The sequence below is a fragment of the Salvia splendens genome, chromosome 8 (assembly GCF_004379255.2).
Source record: "Salvia splendens isolate huo1 chromosome 8, SspV2, whole genome shotgun sequence".
In the NCBI taxonomy this organism is placed as follows: Eukaryota; Viridiplantae; Streptophyta; class Magnoliopsida; order Lamiales; family Lamiaceae; genus Salvia; species Salvia splendens.
This window is the reverse complement of record NC_056039.1, coordinates 6246317-6268835: the sequence shown is the minus strand read 5'-3', so window position 1 is coordinate 6268835 and position 22519 is coordinate 6246317. Positions and strand designations below refer to the sequence as shown.

Sequence of the window (22519 nt, the reverse complement as noted above, 5' to 3'; positions counted from 1 at the left end):
CATCTTCGGAGATTTCGAAGTACGCCTTGAACAATTTATCCATCTCCGCCGGAGTGTACGGTGTGCGGACACCGGCGCGAGTAGTAGGAGTCGGAGTTTGGGAAGGGGCAGTCGACCTAGGCTCCGGTGTCCACCCGTATCGCCCTTCGGAGGCACCTTGGTCGTCGATTGGGTATGGCCGGTAGCCACCTGGAACGGCCGAATCTTGGGTGAGAGGAGGGGCCGAATATTCCGTTTCCAGACTAGGAAACAGTTGTCCCCCGAACCATTGGGGGTTCTAACCGTGAGATGGCGGGTTGTCATCGCCTTGGCCGGACATTGTTAGGGTATGAGAGAATGAAGATGAAAATGGATATGGGAGAATGAAGATGAGAATGGATATTGAAGAATGAAGATGAGAATTGTGTAGTTTGATGTGAATTTTTGGGTGTGAAAGTGGGGGTATTTATAGATGAAAGTGTGTATTTTTGGGGAGAAAAAATAAAAAAAATAAAAAAGTGTAAAAAACGGTAATAAATGGTTATAATTTTTTTGGGAAGTGAATTTTTTTTATTTTTTATCGGTTTTTTTAATTAAAAACCGATTTTAAATAAAAAATTTTTTGAAGGCTTGTTCAATCCCGTGCCGCCACGTCAGCTGCTCGCTGGCGCGACGAGAGAGCGCAGCGGCGGCGGTGCTTCGCCTTGCCAGCGGCGCGGATGGCGGTGGCGACCGTCGCCACCGTTGCGGATGCTCTAACAGAATGTATTAATTTAAAACACTAATATTACTTTTATATGAAATATATAACTTAATACTTTTTGTACTAAATTGAAACAAAGGTAAAATATTTTGTATAAATACGTGACTATTCTCCCTTTTCACCATTCAACAATCAAAATCCTGTTTATTACTTTCATTGAGGAAAGCAAGCAGCCGTGGGCATGGGCGACAACGGGGGTGGTGATGCCGGCGATCGGCCTGAGAATCAAACTGACGCCGTCTCCGGCGCTCCTCCAAGGTCGCCGTGGAAGACTTCGACCGCCGCGTCTCTGGTGGCCGGCGCTGATTGGCCGCCGCTATCCGACGCGCCGCAGCGATCGAGGTCTAGCGCTTTGAACCCCTCCAACTCGCCTCCCCCGCCGACTGAGGCCGGGAGCGATGGCCGTGCTGATCCTCCGACGTCTTCTGCGCCGCCGGTGGGTGATGATCCTCTTCTAATTTACTGAATTTGTTGTTTTATCGTATTAATTAATGCTCTAGCTATTTGCATTCTGTCCGTTGAGGCTGAATTTATTGGTTTAATTTTGTTTATACTCGCGCGAGTTCGTTTTTTTTGTTTTAATAATCTAAATAATAGATAGAAAATCAGGTCGTGTAATGCTTGGTCAAATTTTCATGTGAAGGTTCTTATTTTATCTGTTGCCAGAGATTAGATATAAGTTTGATGTGAGTAAGAGTTTGATTGTCGAAGACAGTAAGAATAAGATCACTAGTGTGTCAGGTTATACAAGTAGATTTTAGATGGAATGATGGGACACCTCAGGTTATGGAACACTCACCCTAAAGACATCTGAGATTTTTAGAATGGGAATTGTGCCTAATTTTCTGTTACGAAAAATTGGTCTGAAGTTTTAGTTAGTTGATGGTTTATACGATTTACCCATTGTTCATCACTGACTTAATGCAACACATAACAGAATAGAAAACGCCTTATTGGCATGTTTTAGTTTTCCCTTTTGGTCAGCTTATATCGACATGGAATGCGGGATACAATATCACTTAATTCATCTTGCTTCTGTTCAGTTTGAGAACCTACATATCTCTTTGAACAAGTATACTTTTGTTTAAATTGGTAGCTTATCTGCCAGTTCTTGGTGACATCCAGGTTACTGTTGAGCCGCAGAAGTTTCATGGTCGTGGTAACTTTAAATCTCTCCGAAGGCCGTACGCAGCACATCACAATAAAAATGGCCCAAAGCATGGCCCAAATAATATACCTCCATTTTCTGGTCCCTCACCTTACGGTCCTTACCCTCCGCCGCCAATGACCCCACACTTTCATGGTATGGTTCCAATTTCACAGACTTCTGTCCCTGGATCCAATTATCAGTTTCCAACCAGACCTTTTCCGAGGGCCGATGCTCAAATGCTGATGTCCGGTACTGATCCAGCAAAAGCCTATGTTCCACCAAAGAATGGAAATTTTCAGCCTTCACTGCATGCTGATTCGAGTGGCCATGATTCTGGTTCTGGTGGAAGAAGGCGTATTACAAACGAGCAACATGGACCAAGGTATCCGTCCTACAACAATCAATGGCCTGCCTCTCACAACTTCTATATGCAACAAAATGTGGGGCCAAGACCTTTGATTAGGCCTCCATTTTTTGGGCCTGCAGGCATTGGTGACCGGCCAAACTATCCAGGTATATTTTCTACATTGTGTATTATTTTTGACTTATTGTTTTATTAAATTGTCATCTTATATTCTCCATTTCAGTTTTATTCTTTCTATCCTTCTCCCCGCTTTGTTCTTCTGTTCTTATATGAGAACAGTTATCTAACAGAGTTTTCTATCAACAGGTCCATCAGCACCTTTCTGTTTCTATCCTGCTGTGCCCCCTGGCTCTGTTAGGGTTCCATATCCCCCATCTTTTGTTCCATATCCATTGAGCCCTGGAGTTCCCATATCACCCACGCCACTGGAAGCACTGAGGACCAGCATTGTTAAGCAAATTGAATATTATTTCAGGTGGGTTATTTAAACAGATCTCATGCCTCTGAAATTCAGCCTACACTGCAGGAGGGTTGGAACTAGTCCCATAAGAACCAAAACACGTCTTCAAGCCTATTCTTTTGTATCAGCTGCATTTATTAAAGTTGATGTCCATGCACTTTGATATACTCTTTCATATGCTTAACTTTGGGAAAAACTTCATAGGGTGTTCTTTAGTTTTGAATTGTATTTCAAGAAACATGCTACTAACTTTATTTGGCCATGCTTTGAGATTGGTAAAACTAGCAAGAAAATAACAGAGAACTTATCCTGATAACTCTGCACTTAACTTTAATATACTTTGGCAGTGATGAGAATCTGGGGAGTGATGAAGTCTACTTGATCTCCTTGATGGACAACCACGGCTGGGTGCCGGTATCGAGCATCACAAAATTTAACAGGGTAAAGTGATGATTTTTTTGTTATTCAGTCTCTGAGCATGGTAATACTACATAATGTTATGACAGTTTTTTCTTAAGGTATCTGAGAATATTTGAATTCATTATCTTTGGAGAAATCCTCCCATCCCCCCAACCCGCAAAAGAACTGAGGGAGAAAAAGCTTTTGCTCTTTTCTCTGCAAATCCATTGTCTCTTACACTTGATATGCTTCTCCTAGATGAGTTGTTTCTGTCTGAGTCTTCGAGTTTCAGGTTAAACGAATGAGTGAAGATATCCCATTTATTATCGATGCATTGAAAACTTCAGAGACCATTGAAGTGCAGGTTCAATAAATTTCCTCTCCTTGGCCATTTTCACTTAAATGTCTTTCACTTCCTTTCTTCTGAACCCTTTCTTGCATGTTTGATCTCAATCTCTGCAGGGTGAGAAGGTGAGGAGACGCAATGATTGGTCTAAGTGGATTCCGAAATCTGTGAACGCTAACTCTACATCCCTAGTTGGAAATTCCGTGAACATTAATGATCAGAATGAGAATAAAAGAGACAGTCCTGATGGAACATCTGGGTTGCTTCCTCCGGCTGAATGCTCATTGGGATCTTTGCCATTGGCTTCTGATACTTTGGGAAGCTCCATTAAAAGTTCTACAGAACATGGCAAGGATGGTGAAGAACAAAGAGTTGCTTCAGGAAAAAGTAATATAAGATTAGAGCAGGGCTCTCGACCCAGCTCTATAAACAATACCAGAGTACTTAACGATGGATCAAATTCCCAAGAAAATTCTATAGGAGCTGATTCTGTGGAGTCGGTCTTACTAGAAAATGGCAAAAACAATAACATGCATGATCTTTCGAAAGCGAAAGTGAAGAACTTTGGTGAGTCATCTGATGAATTTTCAAGCACATTTATGCTTGATGAAGAACTGGAATTGGAGCAGAAAATGACAGGATGTGACCATCCGTCTACTGCTGGAAGGTAGTGTAGGATTTCTTCCTAGTTGATTTATATGTATCTTAAAATTGTTGGATGCGCCTATCCGTTTCTTTGTTACATATAAAATTTTTTAAATGGAAAATGCATTAAAGTGGGTGCATTTTCATTTCTTTGTTACATATAAAGTTGTTCAAACAGAAAATGCATGTGTTTGTGATGGACAGGAAAGTATTGGTGGATTATATTTGCTGCAGAAATGTAGAAAGGATCTAGTATGTAGCATGTACAATGAATCTAGTATGTAGCCTCATCGTTGTAATAAACATGGATGATAGTCAGCAATTTTGGTTATGCAAACATATATTGTTCCATACCAAATTTCTCATGACATGTGTTCTTTCACTATATCAACATGTTGATTTCTGATGACTGATATTCACAGACATATTTCTGTGCCTTCTTCCATAAATGATTTAATTATTCTTGGCATTGAAGATCTATGGGTTGTGTTGATTCCTTTTAATGATATACAGGTTACTATAGTTTCTTGTCTCCCTTGGATCCACTTAATACGTTTTGGCTATGTCCTTTCTCAACTCCCAAGTAGAGGTGTTATACATGAATTTCAAGTTGTTTGTGTCAATTCTGTCCATGCACCAGTAGTTAAGGTCACGATTTTCTAATCATGCAGGCATGGTCTGATATTTTAAAATAAGCCTCCTTTCTAGTAGTTACAGAGTTTCTCTGTTTCTACATGACTTAGTAATAGAGCTTGTGCAACTATATATTATAAACAGGTATAGTGTGCAGGCAGTTGATCTGGGATATTATGGACAATATCAGCAACTGAGAGGCTACAAACCATGCACGTAGTATTGCTTCATGTGCAATAATTGGGTGATCACTGGAAAAGTTTTCTCAATTACCGATCCAATTGATGTAATATTGCAGGAACTGAACTTAAAAAGGTCACATCGTAGACATAATAAGCCAATTAGTGAAGAAAGGGATGACAGCTCCAGAAATTCTGCTCACAGTGCTACCACATCCAACTCACATGAAAAGCAAAATAAAAGTAACTTGAAGCAACACCAGCGATTGTATTACGGAAATCTTAAAGGCCATGTAAGTGGCCGGAACTCTTTGGGAGCGGTATCTGGAAGTCCACCTAGTGATGCAGTTGGTTTTTTCTTTGGTTCTATGCCCCCAGATAGTTATGGGTGAGTATCACACAATTATACTCTTTAACACAAGAAATAATGAATAATCTGCCCAGATGTGAAGCATCTAAATTTCATTTAGATTTATTGTAAGTTTTTCTCTGGTTTGATGAAACCCATTAATTTTCAGGTTCAGCCATTCAAAATTGAGTCACCACAAAGCAGCAGCCTCTCAGGAAGTAGTCCTCCAGTTGGTTCAGTACCAAAGTCATTTCCACCATTTCAGCATGCAAGCCATAAACTTCTGGAGGAAAATGGTTTCAACAGCAGTTGTAAGAAGATACAATTTTAAAGAATTTTATGCTATAGTTGCTAGCATGCATGTTTAGCCAAAAGACTCATTGATTGTGGCCCCCTATCATATATCTGGCATGCTTTTCTTTCTTCAGGTACAACAAGTATAAAAAACGCTGCCTCAGTGAACGAACGAAAATGGGCACTGGTCGCAGTGAGGTATCTTGGAAACTATAGATGAAATTCTCTTTGAACTCCTTCAAGATATACTTCCATTGGATTTTAGGTCTTGGATATAATGGATGTTTTCCCCTTGTGATTTTATTTCATACACTTGCCATTAAATAACAACTAATCGGACTAAACTGCATGGGGTCTTTGAATGTGGTAACCTTAATTTGCTGAGGCTGATGCATTTCACCACTGTTTACTTGCAGGAGATGAACACATTGTACAGGTTTTGGTGTTTATTCTTAAGGAACATGTGTGTCCCTTCCATGTACAACGAGTTCCGTAAGCTGGCTCTAGAAGATGCTGCTGCTGGTTACAATTATGGAACAGAATGCCTATTCCGGTTCTATAGGTACATGAGTTGTGTTATTCATTTTCTCTCTTACAAATAGCTGTCTTTCCTAGATGGGATTCTCCAACCCACAATTTTCTGTCTCTCAGTTATGGATTGGAGAAGGAATTCAAAGGGGATCTGTATGATGACTTTGAGCAGCTGACACTCCAATTCTACGAAAAAGGGAACCTCTATGGCCTGGAGAAGTATTGGTAATTGCTACATCTTCACAATCTCACTTTGTTCACAATCTCTATGTGTTCACAATTTCAGTTCGACTTGGCAGGGCATTTCATCATTTCCTGTAGGCACGGGACGAGAGAGATGCAGTGAAGAAGCATCCTGAATTGGATAGGCTGCTGAGAGAGGAATACCGTGGCATGGAAGATTTCAAGCGGACTAGAGCTAAGAAGGCAGCCATTAGCCGATATGGCTTGACATGGCAGTTGCAGTGAATTCACAGCTTACTGCAACTGACAACGTCGCAAATTTTGGGGGATAACTCTAACGTCTATAGAGGTGTATTTATACATTTTTGTACATAGAATGTTGGCGACATTTTAGTTTCGGAAGGTTTTTTTCTTCTTTTTTTCCTATTTTGGTTTTCTAAAATGTATAGAAAAAAAATTATGGAAAAAATAGCTAATAAAGACATGACATGACTTTGTACAAATTGGAATTGTATTTTTTTCCTGCTTTAGTTTCGCAAGATTTATAGAAAAAATTGATTGATAAATATATGCTTAGAGAATAATTGTTGCAACTGATACAATAACTTGTTAGGTACTCCATGCTACTCAATTGTAGAAGGAATATATGCAAACACTATTGTAGAATTGAAATTACAAAGAAATCAAACAAAATCTGTAAAAGCTCCATTGGGCATATGGAATTGGGTCTATGCCGGATTGGAATATGAGTCTTTTTATTCCAGATTCAATGTTTGGTATCGAAAAAAAAAATTGGATTTAGAATTGAATTACCATTTTTAGTTTCTCACAAATTCTATAATTTGAATTTCATATCAAAAGTATATAATTGGAATCCTATAATAGTCATGTTATGCAAGGAAATGGTACCCTGTTTGTTTGCGAAGCCCACTATAGATGAATCCTCTTGGAAGCAATGCACTATGAATGCTGATATTCATGTAGATTCAAAATATTTAAAGAATGTGTGGTGTTAACTCAAATCTTACACCTTTGATTTTTAGACATTATCATTCTACTATTTGACCAACTCACAGACATATTCTTAAGTTGTTTTATTGCATATATATAAGCTTACTTTTCATTTTCGGTGAAAGTTCCACATGCACATGAATCTGAAAGTAATTCTGAAATTAATTTTAAGTATACACCATCAATCTATTTATTAACAAGATTATAAAAATTAGCATGAGTCTATATATTTCTAATTTAGTATGAGTTCATAAATTTATTAAACCGATTATAATACTTTTATACTTTTTTTTACTTATTTTATTTTGACTAATATAATCTATATTTATTTCGGATATAGAGAAATCAAATTATGAAAGTCAAATACTATTTATCCAATGTATTAGGGTTTTCAATATATATCTCATAAGATATTGGTAATTAAGATATCCTCAATATTTTAAATATCTCGTATATTAATTTATAAACAGCAGCAGTATTAATTACAATTTGTAGCATTCGCTAAAGCTGCAATCTACCAGTTTAGTAGATACTATGACTGAGATATAGTAATATTTATAAATTATTACTATTATACAATTAATCTAAAATAATATTTATAATTAAAAATTGAAGAACATATATGACGATCACAGATTGACGAAAAACGAGGAGAGTTTTGCTTTATCTTATGAAACCTCCAATTTTTTCTTTTAATTATAAACGGCTAGTTTTACAAATATTTTGAAAAGAGCATTTTTGTAACCTGTCGATTATAGAGGAGATATAAACCGAATAATTAAATAAATAGGTTCCAAGGGGTGTGTTATATGGCTAACTATATAAGTTGCTAACTCATCAATACAGTGGTAACATTAAAATGTCAACACGTAATATCGACACAATATATTGAAATTCAACAAAATTATGTGTTGATATTTTAATGTCATCGTATTGACATTTTAATACACTGCGTTGATGGGTTAGCAGAGTTAGCAACTTATATAGTTAGCAAATGATAGTTCCAAATAATCAAAAGTAATGCTCAGCATGTTCAAAACCAAATAGGTCACCAATCACCATAAACGACTTACTTGGATTATGTAGGAAAAATAATGCTATCAAAATCATACACCGTATAGGAAATTTTAGCATGGAAATCATTTTTCTATTAAATACTAGTACAAGATATTTGCGGCCCATCCTAGGAGCTTCAATCTAGGATAGTCGAAGATTGGAATCATAAAAAGAATATTGATTTCAATAAAATAAAATAAAAATCCTTTTTGCAGACATATGCAATATATAACAGAGAAAAATAAGAAAAACTGCATCTCATAATTTAATTTTAGATAGTATATCAAAAGATTCAAAACCAAGAGAAAATCGACAATTATAATTGAGATGCTGAAATATCTCGTGCGACTATAAATGCGTAAGTTCATTAATTAGCATATATTACGTAGTTTTAATATTTATAGAAAACTTATGGTTTACTATTATTAAATCTGAGCTCTTCGATCACGCTAAAGAAAGAAATTTGTCGATATTTTTGAAATTTATAGCGTATAAATTTTATTCGGCCAAATTTTATTTAGAATAAAGATGAATGTACATTTATCGTTTTATTCTACTACTATTATCAAGTCTACTTTGGTATGCTAATATATACCCCTTGTCCCACATTAAGAGTTCTATTTTGTAATTTTTTTTTCTGTCTCACCATAACAGTTATATTTTCCTTTTACCATAAATTGTAAGTAGACTCACATTCCGCCAACTTATTCCACTCACATTTTATTAAAAAACTAATATATATAAGTGAGACTCATATTCTACTAATTTATTCAACGAACTTTTCTTTGCATTTCTTAAAACACGTATCATAATTAAATAGGACTCCTATTGCGAGACGTAGGAAATATATACGAAGTCAACCAATTCCAAATTAAGGACACATTATTTGTGTAACTACGTTAAAAAAAGTAGCCGGTGGCGCAAAAAAATGGCTTTAAGCTGAGGTCACAATTGTCCATTATACCACTTTTGCTTTTTTGGGACGCTTTTTTATATGTCGTCCCTTGGTTGAGATACCAAGATTAAAGTCGTTTTTAAAATATAGATAATGTATTTATAAATACAAATTGATCATTATAAGTTCTTATTGACTAAAATACGTAACTAGTTTTCGGGTATGAGTTCAACCAATTCATGTCAGATATAGAGTAACTGTTTCAAACTTCAAATAAAAAAAAAAGACGACAGCATCAGCTGCTGATTGTTGGACCCTAAAACCTTGATCCCTGATAATAGTGAGTAATTTTAGGAGCAAACAAAGCTAACTGCTTTATCAGCAAATTTTTGGTAACAAAGCTAACTGTTAATCAGTTGGGTGCCATCTAATCAATATATAAAAACAAAAAGTAAGTCATATGTATTTATAATGCTTTTAATATCAAAATAATTGATGTATAGCATGAGATACACTATTTTTTTATATACATCTTAAATAAAAAAAAGTATTTTTACACTAAGAATAGCCCTATGAAGGATAATACTGAAACTGAGGGCTTCACATTGGTACAATATTTTATGTTCTTCAACATTCATACCCATAGGATCTAGGAGAAAACATCAAACAACTCAGGCATGAATATGTATTTGTTACTTAAAATTAGCTCAGATATTTTGCATATAAAATCTCAATGTGATTGAATTCCCACTATGAACCTGGCTGAATGCACTTGAAGCTAATCTCAAAATGATCACGCATGTACCTATATCTCAAGAGAAAGCAATACACTGGAACAACAAAGTTGAAATTGGTAGCATTATTAGTGAGTAGAGTTAGAAGAAAGAAAGGGGATTAACCCTCAACTGGAACTATGCAACTTGAATTGCTATGTCTCTTCTCACTAACACCAAAAACAAAACCTAGAAACAGAAACACATAATAGAAGTAGTTAACCAGACTGCTACTGCCTAGACGAGGTATCATTCGAAGACTCCTCCATGCCCTTGTCCTCGACCTCCTCCTCCTCCTCCTCCCCGGGTGGAGACATGTTGAGATCGATATCAAAGCCAAAGCCCGAGGCTAAGGTAGGAGTGATGGTGGAGGCTGAGGTGGGGGTGATGGTAGAGGCCAAGACCGAGGCCGAATCACCATCACCATCAACATGATCACTAGTGACAGAATCAGGCTTAATCAACATCATCTTCTTCTTCTTGGCCTTTGGCATATTCTTGGGCTCGAGATGGCGGGTGCTGGTGTTGATAATGGTCATCATGAACTTGTTGTGGCTGGCCCGGTGGCCTCCCAGCGCCTCGTGGCTCTTGAAAACCCTACCACATGTATCGCAGCGATACTTCCTCTCCATCTTCCCGCTGGCCAGCACCTGCACCGCCACCTTGACCATCTCATCCACCTTCTCCTTCTCCTTCTCCTCTTCCATCGCCGCCGCCAACGAGGGCCGCCCCCTCTTGCAAGTTGGCCAAGCCTTCGCCTTGAAAAACCCTAGCTCTTCCGAGGATTCCGATTTGGCGTCTCGCGGAGGCTCCATCCCGCGCCACTCCCGCTCGGGGTGGCACCGCATGTGGCCGAAGAGGGATTTCTGCGACTGGAAAACCCTACCGCAGATATTGCACGAGCAAGTAGGAGATCCAGGCGATGATTTGGATTTGGAGTTGGAATTGAAGCTCATCGCCTTCCTCATCGAGTACTCCTTGTTAGCTTGAACATGCGCAGAGCTCATGTGCCCTCCCAGCGCCTTCCCCGAGCTGAAGCTCCGGTCGCATTCTTTGCAGTAATGGCTCGGAACATCCTCTTCCTCCCCCGTTTCCTTCGGGATTTTGATCTTGATCACCGGAATTCTGCCGCTGTCTCCCTCCTCCATCGAAGCGCTGGAAATTCGAATATTAATTAATATTGAAGAGAGGGTTTGTTAGTATGAGTTGGGAGGAGAGGAGATTGGATTTGGTTTGGTTTGATATGAAAAGAGAGAAATAATGAAAACCCTATAAGAAGACAGAAGGGCAAATCGAGGGAGAAGAGGAGTAAATATGGTAAATCTTGAAGTAATTGAGAGATCATTTGCGATTTGAATCGCAGAAAAGGGGTGTTTCCTTTAGGAAATCAAACGCCAAAGAGGGGAGATAATGGAGGGAGAGCAACAACCTACCACTATTGTCGCTATTAGATATGCTCAAACTCTATTTTATAATAATTAATATCTTAATTAAGGATCCTTTAGCTTAGCAACTTCAATTTCGAATTGGTGTTTAATTATTCATTCATAAAGATATTTAATTACTTTTTCCAAAATAATATTGTGTGCTCCAATTACATTAATATGTAGTATAATTCAAATATCTATATGTGAATTCTTTTATTTTCTTAACTAATTGTGTGTGAATTCTCTTTGCTTGGGATATGGAAAGTTCTATAACGCAATTATTCATTCATAAATATATTTAATTACTTTTTCCAAAATATTTTTGCGTGCTATTATGATTGATTTTATAGGATTTTTTTGGAATCAACATGCGTGTTTTTTTCCCTAGTGTTGATGAGTTATTGCCTTTTGACGAAAATGCGAAATTACCAAGAAACCTATAGTTGAGTAAAAAAAAGAATTTTACCTAAAATAATTATATAAAATAAAAATAGACTATTTTCTATTGATATACCATTGAGTAAAAAAAAACTAGGAGTACTAATATTTTTCTAAGGTCAAACTTTATTTTTCCTCCCACATGGTAAGTTAATCTCTATACCTCTCAAGATACGGAAAATCTTTTTTGTGGATTTTGGCAATATTTCCATATAAAATTTATTTAATATATATTTCCATCTAAGATTAGGAGACATCCCTTTTCATTGTTTTTGCCAATAAGTCGGTTATAGTGTGTAGTGCAAATTACGTTCGCTATAGTCACAGTAATATTTTACGAACCTGCACAATTATAGTATTAATTATGTTAAGCATCTAATTTTGTATCGTATCTTCAAATTTTTTGGAGTGATAACTTCACCAATATTTCCTCCCCCACCCGAATTTTTTTAATTAATTAATACAATAATTATACTCTAAAATTTCTAGGCTTTATTTAATAGATGGGGGTTGTATTTAGAAATGGGGTTTGTAGCTTTGGGATTGTTTAATTTCACTTTCATAGAGAATGGATATGTTATTTGCTATTTGCGAGGATCTCGACGAGTTCCACTAATTAGTAGTAATAACTATTGTTATATATCAATAATTGTAAGATATAATTCAATTTTTAATATCTTATAAATTATTATTTTAGTTATTAAATTCGTAATTTGCAAGCGCGCATTGTGAGCAAATCATACTTTTGACTAATAATAAATTGAGATACATACCAGTGATGTTATTGGAATTTTTTACCAATTAAAAAACCAAAAATGCGTAGGTATATTAATATTTTGTGAATATAAAGCTTAAGTTTCAGTTTTTATATATTCGTTGCTTTTGATTTTATTTTAGTTTTACAATTTAACTCTTCTCCCCCTTCAAACCCTTATTATAATTGATTTTTTTGATTATTTGCCAATTGTGATAAAATTGTCATTTCATGACGAAGAACTGCCGAGGCAGTGTGGTTGTTTCTCGGTTGAATTTTGTTTCTTGAAACATGTTCGTGGAGTATAAAATGCTTTTTTATGTTAGAAATAATAATAAATCAATTATATTAATCTAAGTAATAAATTAATTTATATAATTATGATAAAGAATACTAATTCTAAATCAATAATAAAAAAATTTTGGTAGTTAACAAGGATATCCACCGGCGAGCCAAGTGACTATTACTTATGTTGATTTATAGACACTTCAATAGATGAGACAACTGACCCAAAGATTTGAAACTACAATAATATTTTTTAAGAATGACATGACATTGACAACCTCTATATATATTACAATGAGTATGTTATTTATAAGAAATGAAAAAAATCCTATCAATATGATTTTATCCTGATGAAATTAAATCCTATTAGACTCCATAACCTATCGTTCTCATCTAATCATTAAATATCAGACTTCAACAAAGTAAGCTTAGTCTTCGTGGATGAGGCGCTAACTATTGCCACTATCCCGACCTAAGTTTCATGCATATAACTGTAAGATAACATAATTAAGACATGTAGCTCGTCATCAATCTTGTGCCCAATGATCATGTTAAACTCGTTTATGTTGCCACCTAATCGACGTGTTTATAGTCATGTAATAATATGCCACGTTCTTGAACAAAATGATAAATGTATAACACACTTGGTCTCTCTGTCTAATACTCACACTCACTTGAATTCATTTATTCTAGTTTTTCTTTTAGGAGTTGTATAGGTCTTTACTGAATAAATAATTCTCAATATGCATTTTCCATAAACCAAAATATTGTTAGGGAGTTTAAACTAAACGTGAACCATCTGGATATCCTGAAAGACATGAAATACTTTCAGATCAAATCAATTTGATGGTTCTATTAATATTTGATCGGATACAATTCAGGTTTGTAGAAAATTCGTATGTTGATTTCTTGATCAGATCTTAGAACCGAAAATGATCAATAAGAAGATGCAGAAATGAAGCATCGCGTCTCTTCACGGAACATTGCGTCTCTTCATCAGTTAACCGATTTTAACTTATTTTGGCGGGTTTCTAAAATTGCAAATTAGTCCTTCAATTATCGGAAATTATCGACCCCAGCCAGGGGCTGCCGCCTCTTGGACCCCGCTCTCGGGGGCGCTGCCCCTGAACCCCGTCCAATCATAACGAATTCAAACAAGTGTGCACTCTGCACTTCCAACTTATTTGATGTCCCATTATGATCATATTGATCAATCAAGTTAATCCAATTACACTAAAAAATCCAACAAATATGATCCATCAAACTTCTCGATTGGATTTTTAGTATAGATTAAAATAAATAAATTTTAGTTTAAATTTAATTAAATGTGTTTTCTTTATTTTGAGGGAGTGGAGTGGGGTTGGTTTGGATATTTTTTTATGCATATGTGTACGAGGACATGTTGTCGTTTCCACAACGGCATCTCTTTACGCAATAATCATCGTTTTTTTTTCTTCTCATTTTCGCATGAAAAAAAAATACAAAACCGGAAAAAGCAATCAACACAAATCCAACACCTCAACCCGATTACATACTTGTTTCTACTATCTATAAAGAAATTTCCAATTGCAACACGTGGATCCCTCCTACAATACAAAATGAATCTCGTTTTCCGGTAACAGATCATCTGATCCTTTTTATTTGCAATTACTATTTTTATCTGCTTCTCTAATTTTTCGCTGGTTGTTGTTTTGTGTGTCCAAGCGAAATTGCCTGTTTGTTGCATACAATCGTCTGTCCCTAGCTCCGTTCTGCTCTCTGCGAATAGTTTCGTTTCTTCTCAACGTTTCGGTTCATCTGTTGTGAATTTGCTTGTATGGAGTTTGTTGTGTTTTGATTGGATGTTTCTGACCTTATTGGATGGATTTGCTTCAATCATGCTTTTTTTAAATCCATGGTCAGGTTTTAAGGTGTAAGGAGTTGTATCTTTTTAGAGATCGGGTTGGCTTCGGTAAAATTCTAGAAGCATAGTTGAGATTAGGTTTTTGAGGGTTTCAATTGGTAGTAGTTTTAGAAAAGTGGAGGTGAAGTTTGAATGGGGATTCAGACAATGAATTCTCATGTGAGCAGTGGAGGGCAGCAATCTCATGTACAGCATCATCCACTGCAACGTTGCAACTCGTGGTTAGGCCTAACGCTAGATGAAGTTGAGAGGCACTTGCTAGGTAATTTGGCAAAGCCATTAGGAAGCATGAACCTTGATGAGTTGCTCAAGAAAGTGTGGACCACTGACACTAGCCACTCCTCTGGGATGGAGAGCATCGAAACATCCCCTGCAGTGTCACTGCAGCGCCAGGCGAGTTGGTCGCTTGCTAGGGCTTTCACAGGGAAGACGGTGAATGAGGTGTGGAGGGATATCCAGCGAGGGTATAAGATGAGCAATGTGGATGGCTTCGGTATCCAGGAACGAACCCCGACCCTTGGTGAGATGACTTTGGAGGATTTTTTGGTGAAAGCGGGGATGTACGTGTCCAATGCTTCCACCGTTTCTATTGAACCCATGATGTCCTTGGATAGCGCACTCAAGTCCCACAAATTCTCATCTCAAATGAGGTCGTTGTCTCCTTCGCCTTCAATTGATGATTTGTCAGATACACCATTGCCTGGCCGGAAGAGGATGTCTGGGGATCTTGAGAAGACCGTTGAGAGGAGGCTAAGGCGAAAAATTAAGAACAGAGAGTCTGCTGCACGATCACGTGCAAGGAAACAGGCAAGACTAGAAATTTCGCATAGCTATGTTATATTTGTATGCTGCTGGTGCATTTTGAATATATTGGCATCGGGATATTTACTCATGTAGCATTCACAGGCATACCACAACCAGTTGGTGACCAAGGTCTCACGACTTGAAGAGGAAAATTCAAAGCTTAAGAAGGAAAAGGCAAGTAATACCTATTTGTATCCTTCTTTAATATAGTATGCATTTTCATGGTGCATGTTGGTAATATATGTGACAGCAAGACTTTTGCTAATGTGAAATGTTAACGATCTAATTTTCGCGTACAATTGAGTGATTCAACCTTAACTGGCCAACAACTCAGTGTCTTTCCCTCTTTATATATTTGTTTTGGGTGATGAAGTTTTCCGTTTAAGGTAATGGACTTGAACCAGCCACAAATCAAGTTTTGACTAAAATGTTATCCGAAAGTGCATGCATCAGAGACTACTACACCTTCACATGATAAAAGTTAGTGGATTCATATATGTGATTGAAGTTTCACAGTTTTCTGGAATTGCAGTTGAACACAACCTTTTTTTTCCTGAACATAAATTCTTCAACTTTTAGTTTTTTGTGATATCTATGAGTGGTTGCTAAATATGAGCATTTTCTTTCGTTTACTGTTTAATGCCGTTCTCACCAGCTTGCACATGCTGGAAGGTTCAGTTACCTTTGATGAACAGAGTCTATTTGATCTTGAGGGGTACAATCTTGATTCCTTGAATTTCGCAAAGTACATTTAGACATTTGTTTTTTTCCCCTAGTATATTTGATGAACCTTAATAACTAGAAAAATAATTTGGAAACTTTTCAAGTGGATAGGCTTGAATTATAATTAAAGTAATACTCCCTCCGTCCCAAGATACTTGAGTCAATTCCATTTCGGGTTTTCCCAAGTTACTTGAGTCATTTCTTTTTATGATTAAAAACAAAACTCTCTCTTGTCTCTCCTCCTTTATTTTCTCTCCTACTTTATTTTGTTTCCATTTAACCCCCTAAATACAACTTTCTTAAATCTCGTACCCAAAAGAAACACCTCAAGTAGCTTAGGACGCAGGAAGTAGTAGTACATTATAAAGCTGAAAACAGTCAAACATTAAAACAAGAAAATTTAGCAACGTTAATCATACATTCTCAGAATCTAGCTTTGAGTTGAGTATTAGTACATTATAAACCACAGTACCACACTCAGGTATCCTCTCTTTAATTGGAGTTAAGTGAGCAATCTAGCAGCAATATGTATTTTGTTCCTCACATCTTGAAATCTGTAGGGAATATGGTTCAGGTTGGCATCACTTTGATCCATTGAATATTTCAAACAAATTTTAAATTTCAAGACCTATGGATCATATATACAATCCAAATTTTTGTGGTAGTGGCTTGGAATCTAATACACTAGAACCATGTGTGTGTGGTGGAAACTGGAAAGTGAATATAACTACAAACACCAAACATCTTAACGCTAAGATATGAAAGAAAAGCAAAGGATCTAGGAAAAACAGCAAATATTCACAATAAACTTAAAGAAGAATAATTATCTGGAACTTTGCATGTGGTACTGTCTAGGTGCAGCAACACATATGAGATGAAAGAAGAGTTGGCACTTGAAGAGAATTGTCTCAAGAAGAAATATGTTGAGAGTGAACCAAAGTTGGTGATTTGGTTGTTAGGAGGAGTTGGGGTAATTTAAAGTATCAACCTCCTTTAGTAGCTAAAACGAAGCATGGGTCGTGTAACTATCGAATTCTGTCTGAAATTATGGACTGGTACTGAATCTACAATTTTGCTGGAATTAGGATTGAAAAGAACCCTACTCTTAGCGAGTATCAAAGATTGGTGCCTAACTTACTAGGAAATGTCAAGTATGATGCACTATGGCGTCTATCCATACAGTTCAAAGTGCCACTTACAACTACTTTAACATTTCACACTTGTAAGTACAATGGATTTTAGACAACTATATAGACTTCGAAAGTGAATTTTGTTATACAAATTTGCAGAAGCTACTGAATAACATCTAATATGATCTAACTGTACCTTTGGCTTGACTGTGAAATTGGGATAAAGTAATACGGAGTACATTTTCTTCCACATGTTGATTCATTGATTGTGAGCTGTTATTTGTCCTTTTTTGTATAAACCTGCAAATTTTTGGCCTGTTCTCTGATGTTTAATTGTTCAGATTTCTCATGGAACTAGCCGTGTTAGCTTATTCTACCTTCAGATTGTCTTGGTGTGAAAACACAATAATGGGGTTCGTTCGACAGCTATACTGTCAACTGTGATATCCCGTAAGGATACTTTTCATGTGACATTGATCCGCAACAAATTAACAACTTCGTAGTGGAGAGCAGCATAGTCTCTTTCTTATATGAACAAAGTTCTTTTTCTGTATTTTGTGGCTTAGACAAAAAAGTTAGCTGGCTGATTGGCTGATATGCACTTGGTGTCTCTCGTAGAACTAGTCCTATTAGTTTGTGATTCCTTCACTTCTCGGGTGGAAAGCACATCAAGGAGTTCGCAGCTTTTTTCTTACATGAACAATGTGCCTGTTCTGTATTGTTCTCTGCCAGCAGCTTGTTTTAAATCATGCAAAATGAGCTAAAAGCTTCTTGTTCTTCAACTCTAACTTTTTCGTGGATGCTCCAATATCTCTGTTCCTCCTCCGTGCATAACTCATCAGCTATGTTCTTTCAAGTTAAGCCATCACGATTCATGCTTTTAACACCACACTAGCAGCTATTTGGCTATATTCTGCAGCTTGAATATCTTTATTTTTGTTCTTTATCGATACGCTTCCACTATGAATAATTGAAAAACTATTTCAAGATTTCGAATTCCTTGCACTTTATTTGTGTAAATTTCTCATGCTACTTGATGTGTATTTGCTATGAAATTTGAAGTCTTGCACTAGATTTGCCAATAAAGCAACCTCAAACATATCTTTATGTTAAAAACTTGCTTGGTGCTTTTGTTCCATATTCCTTTACCGCAGTGACTAAATTTAAACACTATGTCTACTTGATGTTACTTTGGCCTTTCTCTTTCATTGTTTATCTTATAGATCGATGCCTACATTGGCGCACTTAGTTTTGTTTTGTTGATGTTGCGTTGCAGGAATTCGAACAGATAACCACATGTGAGCCCTGCACACTAAGGTTTCAGCTGCGAAGAACTTCTTCGTTCTAATACTCTATGGGAACGAAGTTTTTGAGTGGAGCCCATACAATATAGGGTAGAATTCGCCTGCATTTCATCCCTACTTTGTTACTCCAGTGTGTAAAAGTGTTACCCTTGTAGGAGGTGAAGACCTAGATGCTTGTTATTAGAAAGAAATGAAGCAACACTTAAATAGTTAAATGTTTAGTTGATTTATATTCTGCCAATGAAAGTGGTTAAAAGTCAAAAATGCAGTTTAATGCTTTACCTAAAACCTATCAACATTTGTTAACTCATAACCACCATTCTTATTGAAAATTTTAGTAACAGAAAAAACTACTGTATTTAACATCAGTAGTGTTCAAGTTAAGTACTAGTAAAAACAGTAACTTTCATCAAACGCCGCCAAAGGTTATAAAACAGCAAATTTCATCAAACACCACCAAATCAATTCCGCAAACGGTGTCTTAAACATCCATTCCTCTTACCTTAGTAACAATAAAGGTGGTATAAACCAAAACATGCAAAAGTTCTAGTGAATAACAAAATTATAGCCTGACAAGGCTCAGACATCGCAACTTTAAATCTTGTTGAAGGCAACAATGTCGCAACTTTGGATGTATTCGTTGTGAGGTTCCACGGTGAGTACCTCCTCTATCATAGTGTCAACGGAGACAAGATCATCAACAATAGTAAGCATGATTTGGAGCTTCTTAATCCCATAACCAACTGCAACCAATTTGGCTGCATGGAGAAGTTATAGACTGAGTTAAGTAAAGCACCAAATGCATAAATGATAGCTAGTGCAATGTAATAATAATACATAAAAGTAGTATGTAAGAAGAGAAGGATGCCGAAAACAGAAGAGAAATCATACATGCTCCCCATAAGAGTCCTGGCAACTCAACGCTTCGAACACTCTCTTCAAGCTTCTTCATGTCGGTCTCATCATCCCATGGCTTAATATCCATGAGAACAGATGACTTGCCACCTGCAAGATGAAGACAACCAGGACAACTTAGAATCACAATGAAGATAGTGTAGAAATATTCTAACATATGGATACAATCATATGTAATCAATTAATCTATACATTATGATCTTGAGATAACTTTTAGTCGTATGTTGTAAAAGGCTGCATCAATTTTTTAAATGATAATGGCAGGCATATACGTAGATAATGACTTAAAAACCAAACACTCTGAGATTAAGATGCCATAGACTCACTTTCTTTCTTCTTAGCAGGCGCCTTGGCTGCTTCTCTTGCTTCGGCAGCCTTCTTTTCCTCCTCAGTCTCATCACCAAATAAATCAAGATCATCATCATCATCGGCAGCATCCTCCTACATGAAATGGATTTTACATATCAGTTATTATCTACTCCAATACACACCACAAAAATAAACAGTACAAAGCCATTAGGCCTAAGAATGAATCATCCAATCAATTAAAAGCCTCTAGTATATTGAGCCAGGGCTATTTATAATTTATAAAACATAAGCAGGCCCTAAAATGGTAAACCATGTTCTGTTCACAATACCAATTCCAATTATCAGGACTACCTACAATGTCTTGGGAATAGGAAAAATATCAATATAGAACTATAGTTCATCCATGGCCGTAAGTAACAATCCCAAAACATCCTATAATACAAACAACTTCTCACTGCATTGATTTCAGGATTGCAAAATGAGCATACTTTGCCCAACCGTTTGTTAGGAGATAAATCCTCTATCAGCCTAAAATGTGTGTTGTTACCATGTTTTGCCTCATCAATTGACCCCGTACATTAAATGCCATGAAAACAATTAGCACATTTTTCATGCAGGTCGGTATACGAAACACAAAGGTAAATCAGCTACCTTCGCTTCAACAGCTGACACTGCAGCTAGACCTCCGATACTTACTCCAACAGCTTTTCCAGGAAAGCTACACCATAACAAATTGCAAGTCAGCAATCAAGTACAACAATAATCATAAACATAATTAATATACACAAATACAGGATATAAAAAGTAAACTATCGGCATCACGAAATTCAATCAATAAGCAAACACAGGCACGAAAGCAAATTTGATTAATTTGTGAAGTCACAAAAAAAATACCTCGATGCTAGCTTTGCGGAAACAGCTTCGTACCACTTGGAAGCATTAGGGTAGAGATCAGCACTAGGCTTCCCCGAAACGGAAGCATAAACTTTCACATCGTCCTTAGTCAATTGACTCCTGAAATCGCCAATCAAACAATTCACAAATCGTTAGAATCACTGGGATTAAATTGAACAGTGTTAAATTGTACAAAAAAAAGAGAAAGTGAAGAAGCGTGTTAGTTACCCAGAGATGTATGATTTTCCAGAGAGGAAGGCGTCGAGGGCCTTTAGGCCGGCTTCTGTGTGCAGATCTGCGAAGGTAACAGCCATTGGAGAGAGGAAGAGAGAGATGCAAAGATAACCTAGGCGCAAGTAGAAAGAGAGTGAAGAGAGGGACAGAGATTGGAGGGGCGAGATTTTATAAGCGGTTATAAAAACCCTAGATAGATATGGATCATTTTATATAGTCCCTCATTTCCATAAATAAAAACGCATTTTCATTTATAAAAACCCTACTTTAACTACACTTCTTTTCTTTTATCCTACTTTATCAATCATTCATTAATTCTCGTATCATTTATACTCATGCATGTATATAAGAAGAAGAAATATATCAATAGGACACCTCTATAGTTTAGCATCTTCATAATATAATCATTAAATATGTATGTATAGATAGGATTATAATCAATGTCTAACTGATGTCAAGCGATGAACTGTCGAACTCTTCATTTTTAGTTTATTTTAGAACATTGATAGATAATACAGAGTTCATTTTAGATCGTTTAGTTCAATGTATATATGCATGTAGCATCACCTTCGCTCTCTCCACCACACACACATGTACACACACTTAGTACATATGTTAGGTCATGTTTGTACAAACTATTTTCTTAAGTCCTTTTATGGGGTAGTAGTATTTATTTGCCTTTGTTTTATTTATCCAGCCCTTCAAGCTTCTTCCTCAAATAATTTAACTGACAACAGTGTATAAGTAAAAAGAACAAAAAAAAATTTAATTTGTCAAGTTGTTTTCATTTTATACCTTGCATCTTATCACATCTTTATATAAGCTTGTACTAGTTTATTTAAATTGTTATTTGATAAATTGTGCAAGTATTTGATAGTTTATCAAGTTGTGTTCTCAAGTTGTTTTCTTTCATAGATGAGTTTTATGTCAGAGACTTGGAGTGTAATGTCAGGGATTATTCACAATAGGTTATTGAATCTAAACCATGAATGTGATTTTGTTATAGGAGTTGCTTATAAATTTTTACTCCCTTCTAACTGTAGTAGAATAACTATAAAACTCATTATATTGTAGGATAATGAAGATGAGAAATTGAGAGCATTTCCAATGCACGGATGTCCCACTCGGACATCCACTAGGACTTCGCAAAAACACCTCCTGCCACGTTACTAGGACTTCCCATCGCACTGCCACGTCACTAGGACTTCCCCTGCACAATCCGCCCTTCCCACTAGGACTTCCCGCAATAAAAAAAATCACAAATTCACAAATAAAGCAATCTACGTTTACGAAAATAAAATTTCAACACGCATACGAACGAGAAAAATTAACAACTTTATTAAAAAAAATAATAAATACCGGACGTCCGACCCGGACGTCCGACCCACG

The 22519-nt window shown here is 36.5% G+C and overlaps 4 protein-coding genes across 9 annotated transcripts; 2 read left to right on the top strand and 2 right to left on the bottom strand.

The window, feature by feature from the left end:
- The first annotated feature begins 881 nt into the window (after positions 1–881).
- Positions 882–6841, top strand: LOC121746156 (la-related protein 1A-like). Its single transcript, XM_042140064.1, has 12 exons — positions 882–1178; positions 1868–2405; positions 2563–2731; positions 3064–3157; positions 3408–3479; positions 3578–4128; positions 5038–5306; positions 5437–5578; positions 5696–5759; positions 5978–6123; positions 6213–6317; positions 6392–6841. The coding sequence occupies exons 1-7, from the start codon at positions 924–926 to the stop codon at positions 5042–5044; spliced, it is 1686 nt and encodes a 561-aa protein (XP_041995998.1). The 5' UTR covers positions 882–923; the 3' UTR covers positions 5045–5306; positions 5437–5578; positions 5696–5759; positions 5978–6123; positions 6213–6317; positions 6392–6841.
- Positions 6842–10016: 3175 nt separating this feature from the next.
- LOC121744109 (zinc finger protein ZAT1-like) lies at positions 10017–11327 on the bottom strand. Its single transcript, XM_042137548.1, has one exon. The coding sequence runs from the start codon at positions 11156–11158 to the stop codon at positions 10241–10243; it is 918 nt and encodes a 305-aa protein (XP_041993482.1). The 5' UTR covers positions 11159–11327; the 3' UTR covers positions 10017–10240.
- A 3005-nt stretch (positions 11328–14332) lies between these two features.
- On the top strand, positions 14333–19042 carry LOC121743697 (ABSCISIC ACID-INSENSITIVE 5-like protein 6). Of its 6 annotated transcripts, XM_042137031.1 has the most exons (5): positions 14335–14529; positions 14619–14728; positions 14817–15624; positions 15724–15795; positions 18751–19042. In XM_042137031.1, exons 3-5 carry the CDS (start codon positions 14950–14952, stop codon positions 18820–18822), a joined length of 819 nt encoding a protein of 272 aa, XP_041992965.1. In that variant the 5' UTR covers positions 14335–14529; positions 14619–14728; positions 14817–14949; the 3' UTR covers positions 18823–19042. The 6 variants fall into 6 exon arrangements, with proteins under 6 accessions (XP_041992966.1, XP_041992965.1, XP_041992963.1 ...); XM_042137032.1 differs by adding an exon at positions 17816–17924 and having other exon boundaries at positions 14333–15624; XM_042137029.1 differs by lacking the exon at positions 14619–14728.
- Positions 19043–19204: 162 nt separating this feature from the next.
- On the bottom strand, positions 19205–21313 carry LOC121743699 (elongation factor 1-beta 2-like). The gene is made up of 6 exons (XM_042137033.1): positions 21125–21313; positions 20897–21016; positions 20654–20720; positions 20020–20134; positions 19670–19783; positions 19205–19536 (listed from the first exon to the last, which is right to left on the bottom strand). Exons 1-6 carry the CDS (start codon positions 21208–21210, stop codon positions 19373–19375), a joined length of 666 nt encoding a protein of 221 aa, XP_041992967.1. The 5' UTR covers positions 21211–21313; the 3' UTR covers positions 19205–19372.
- Positions 21314–22519: the final 1206 nt, after the last annotated feature.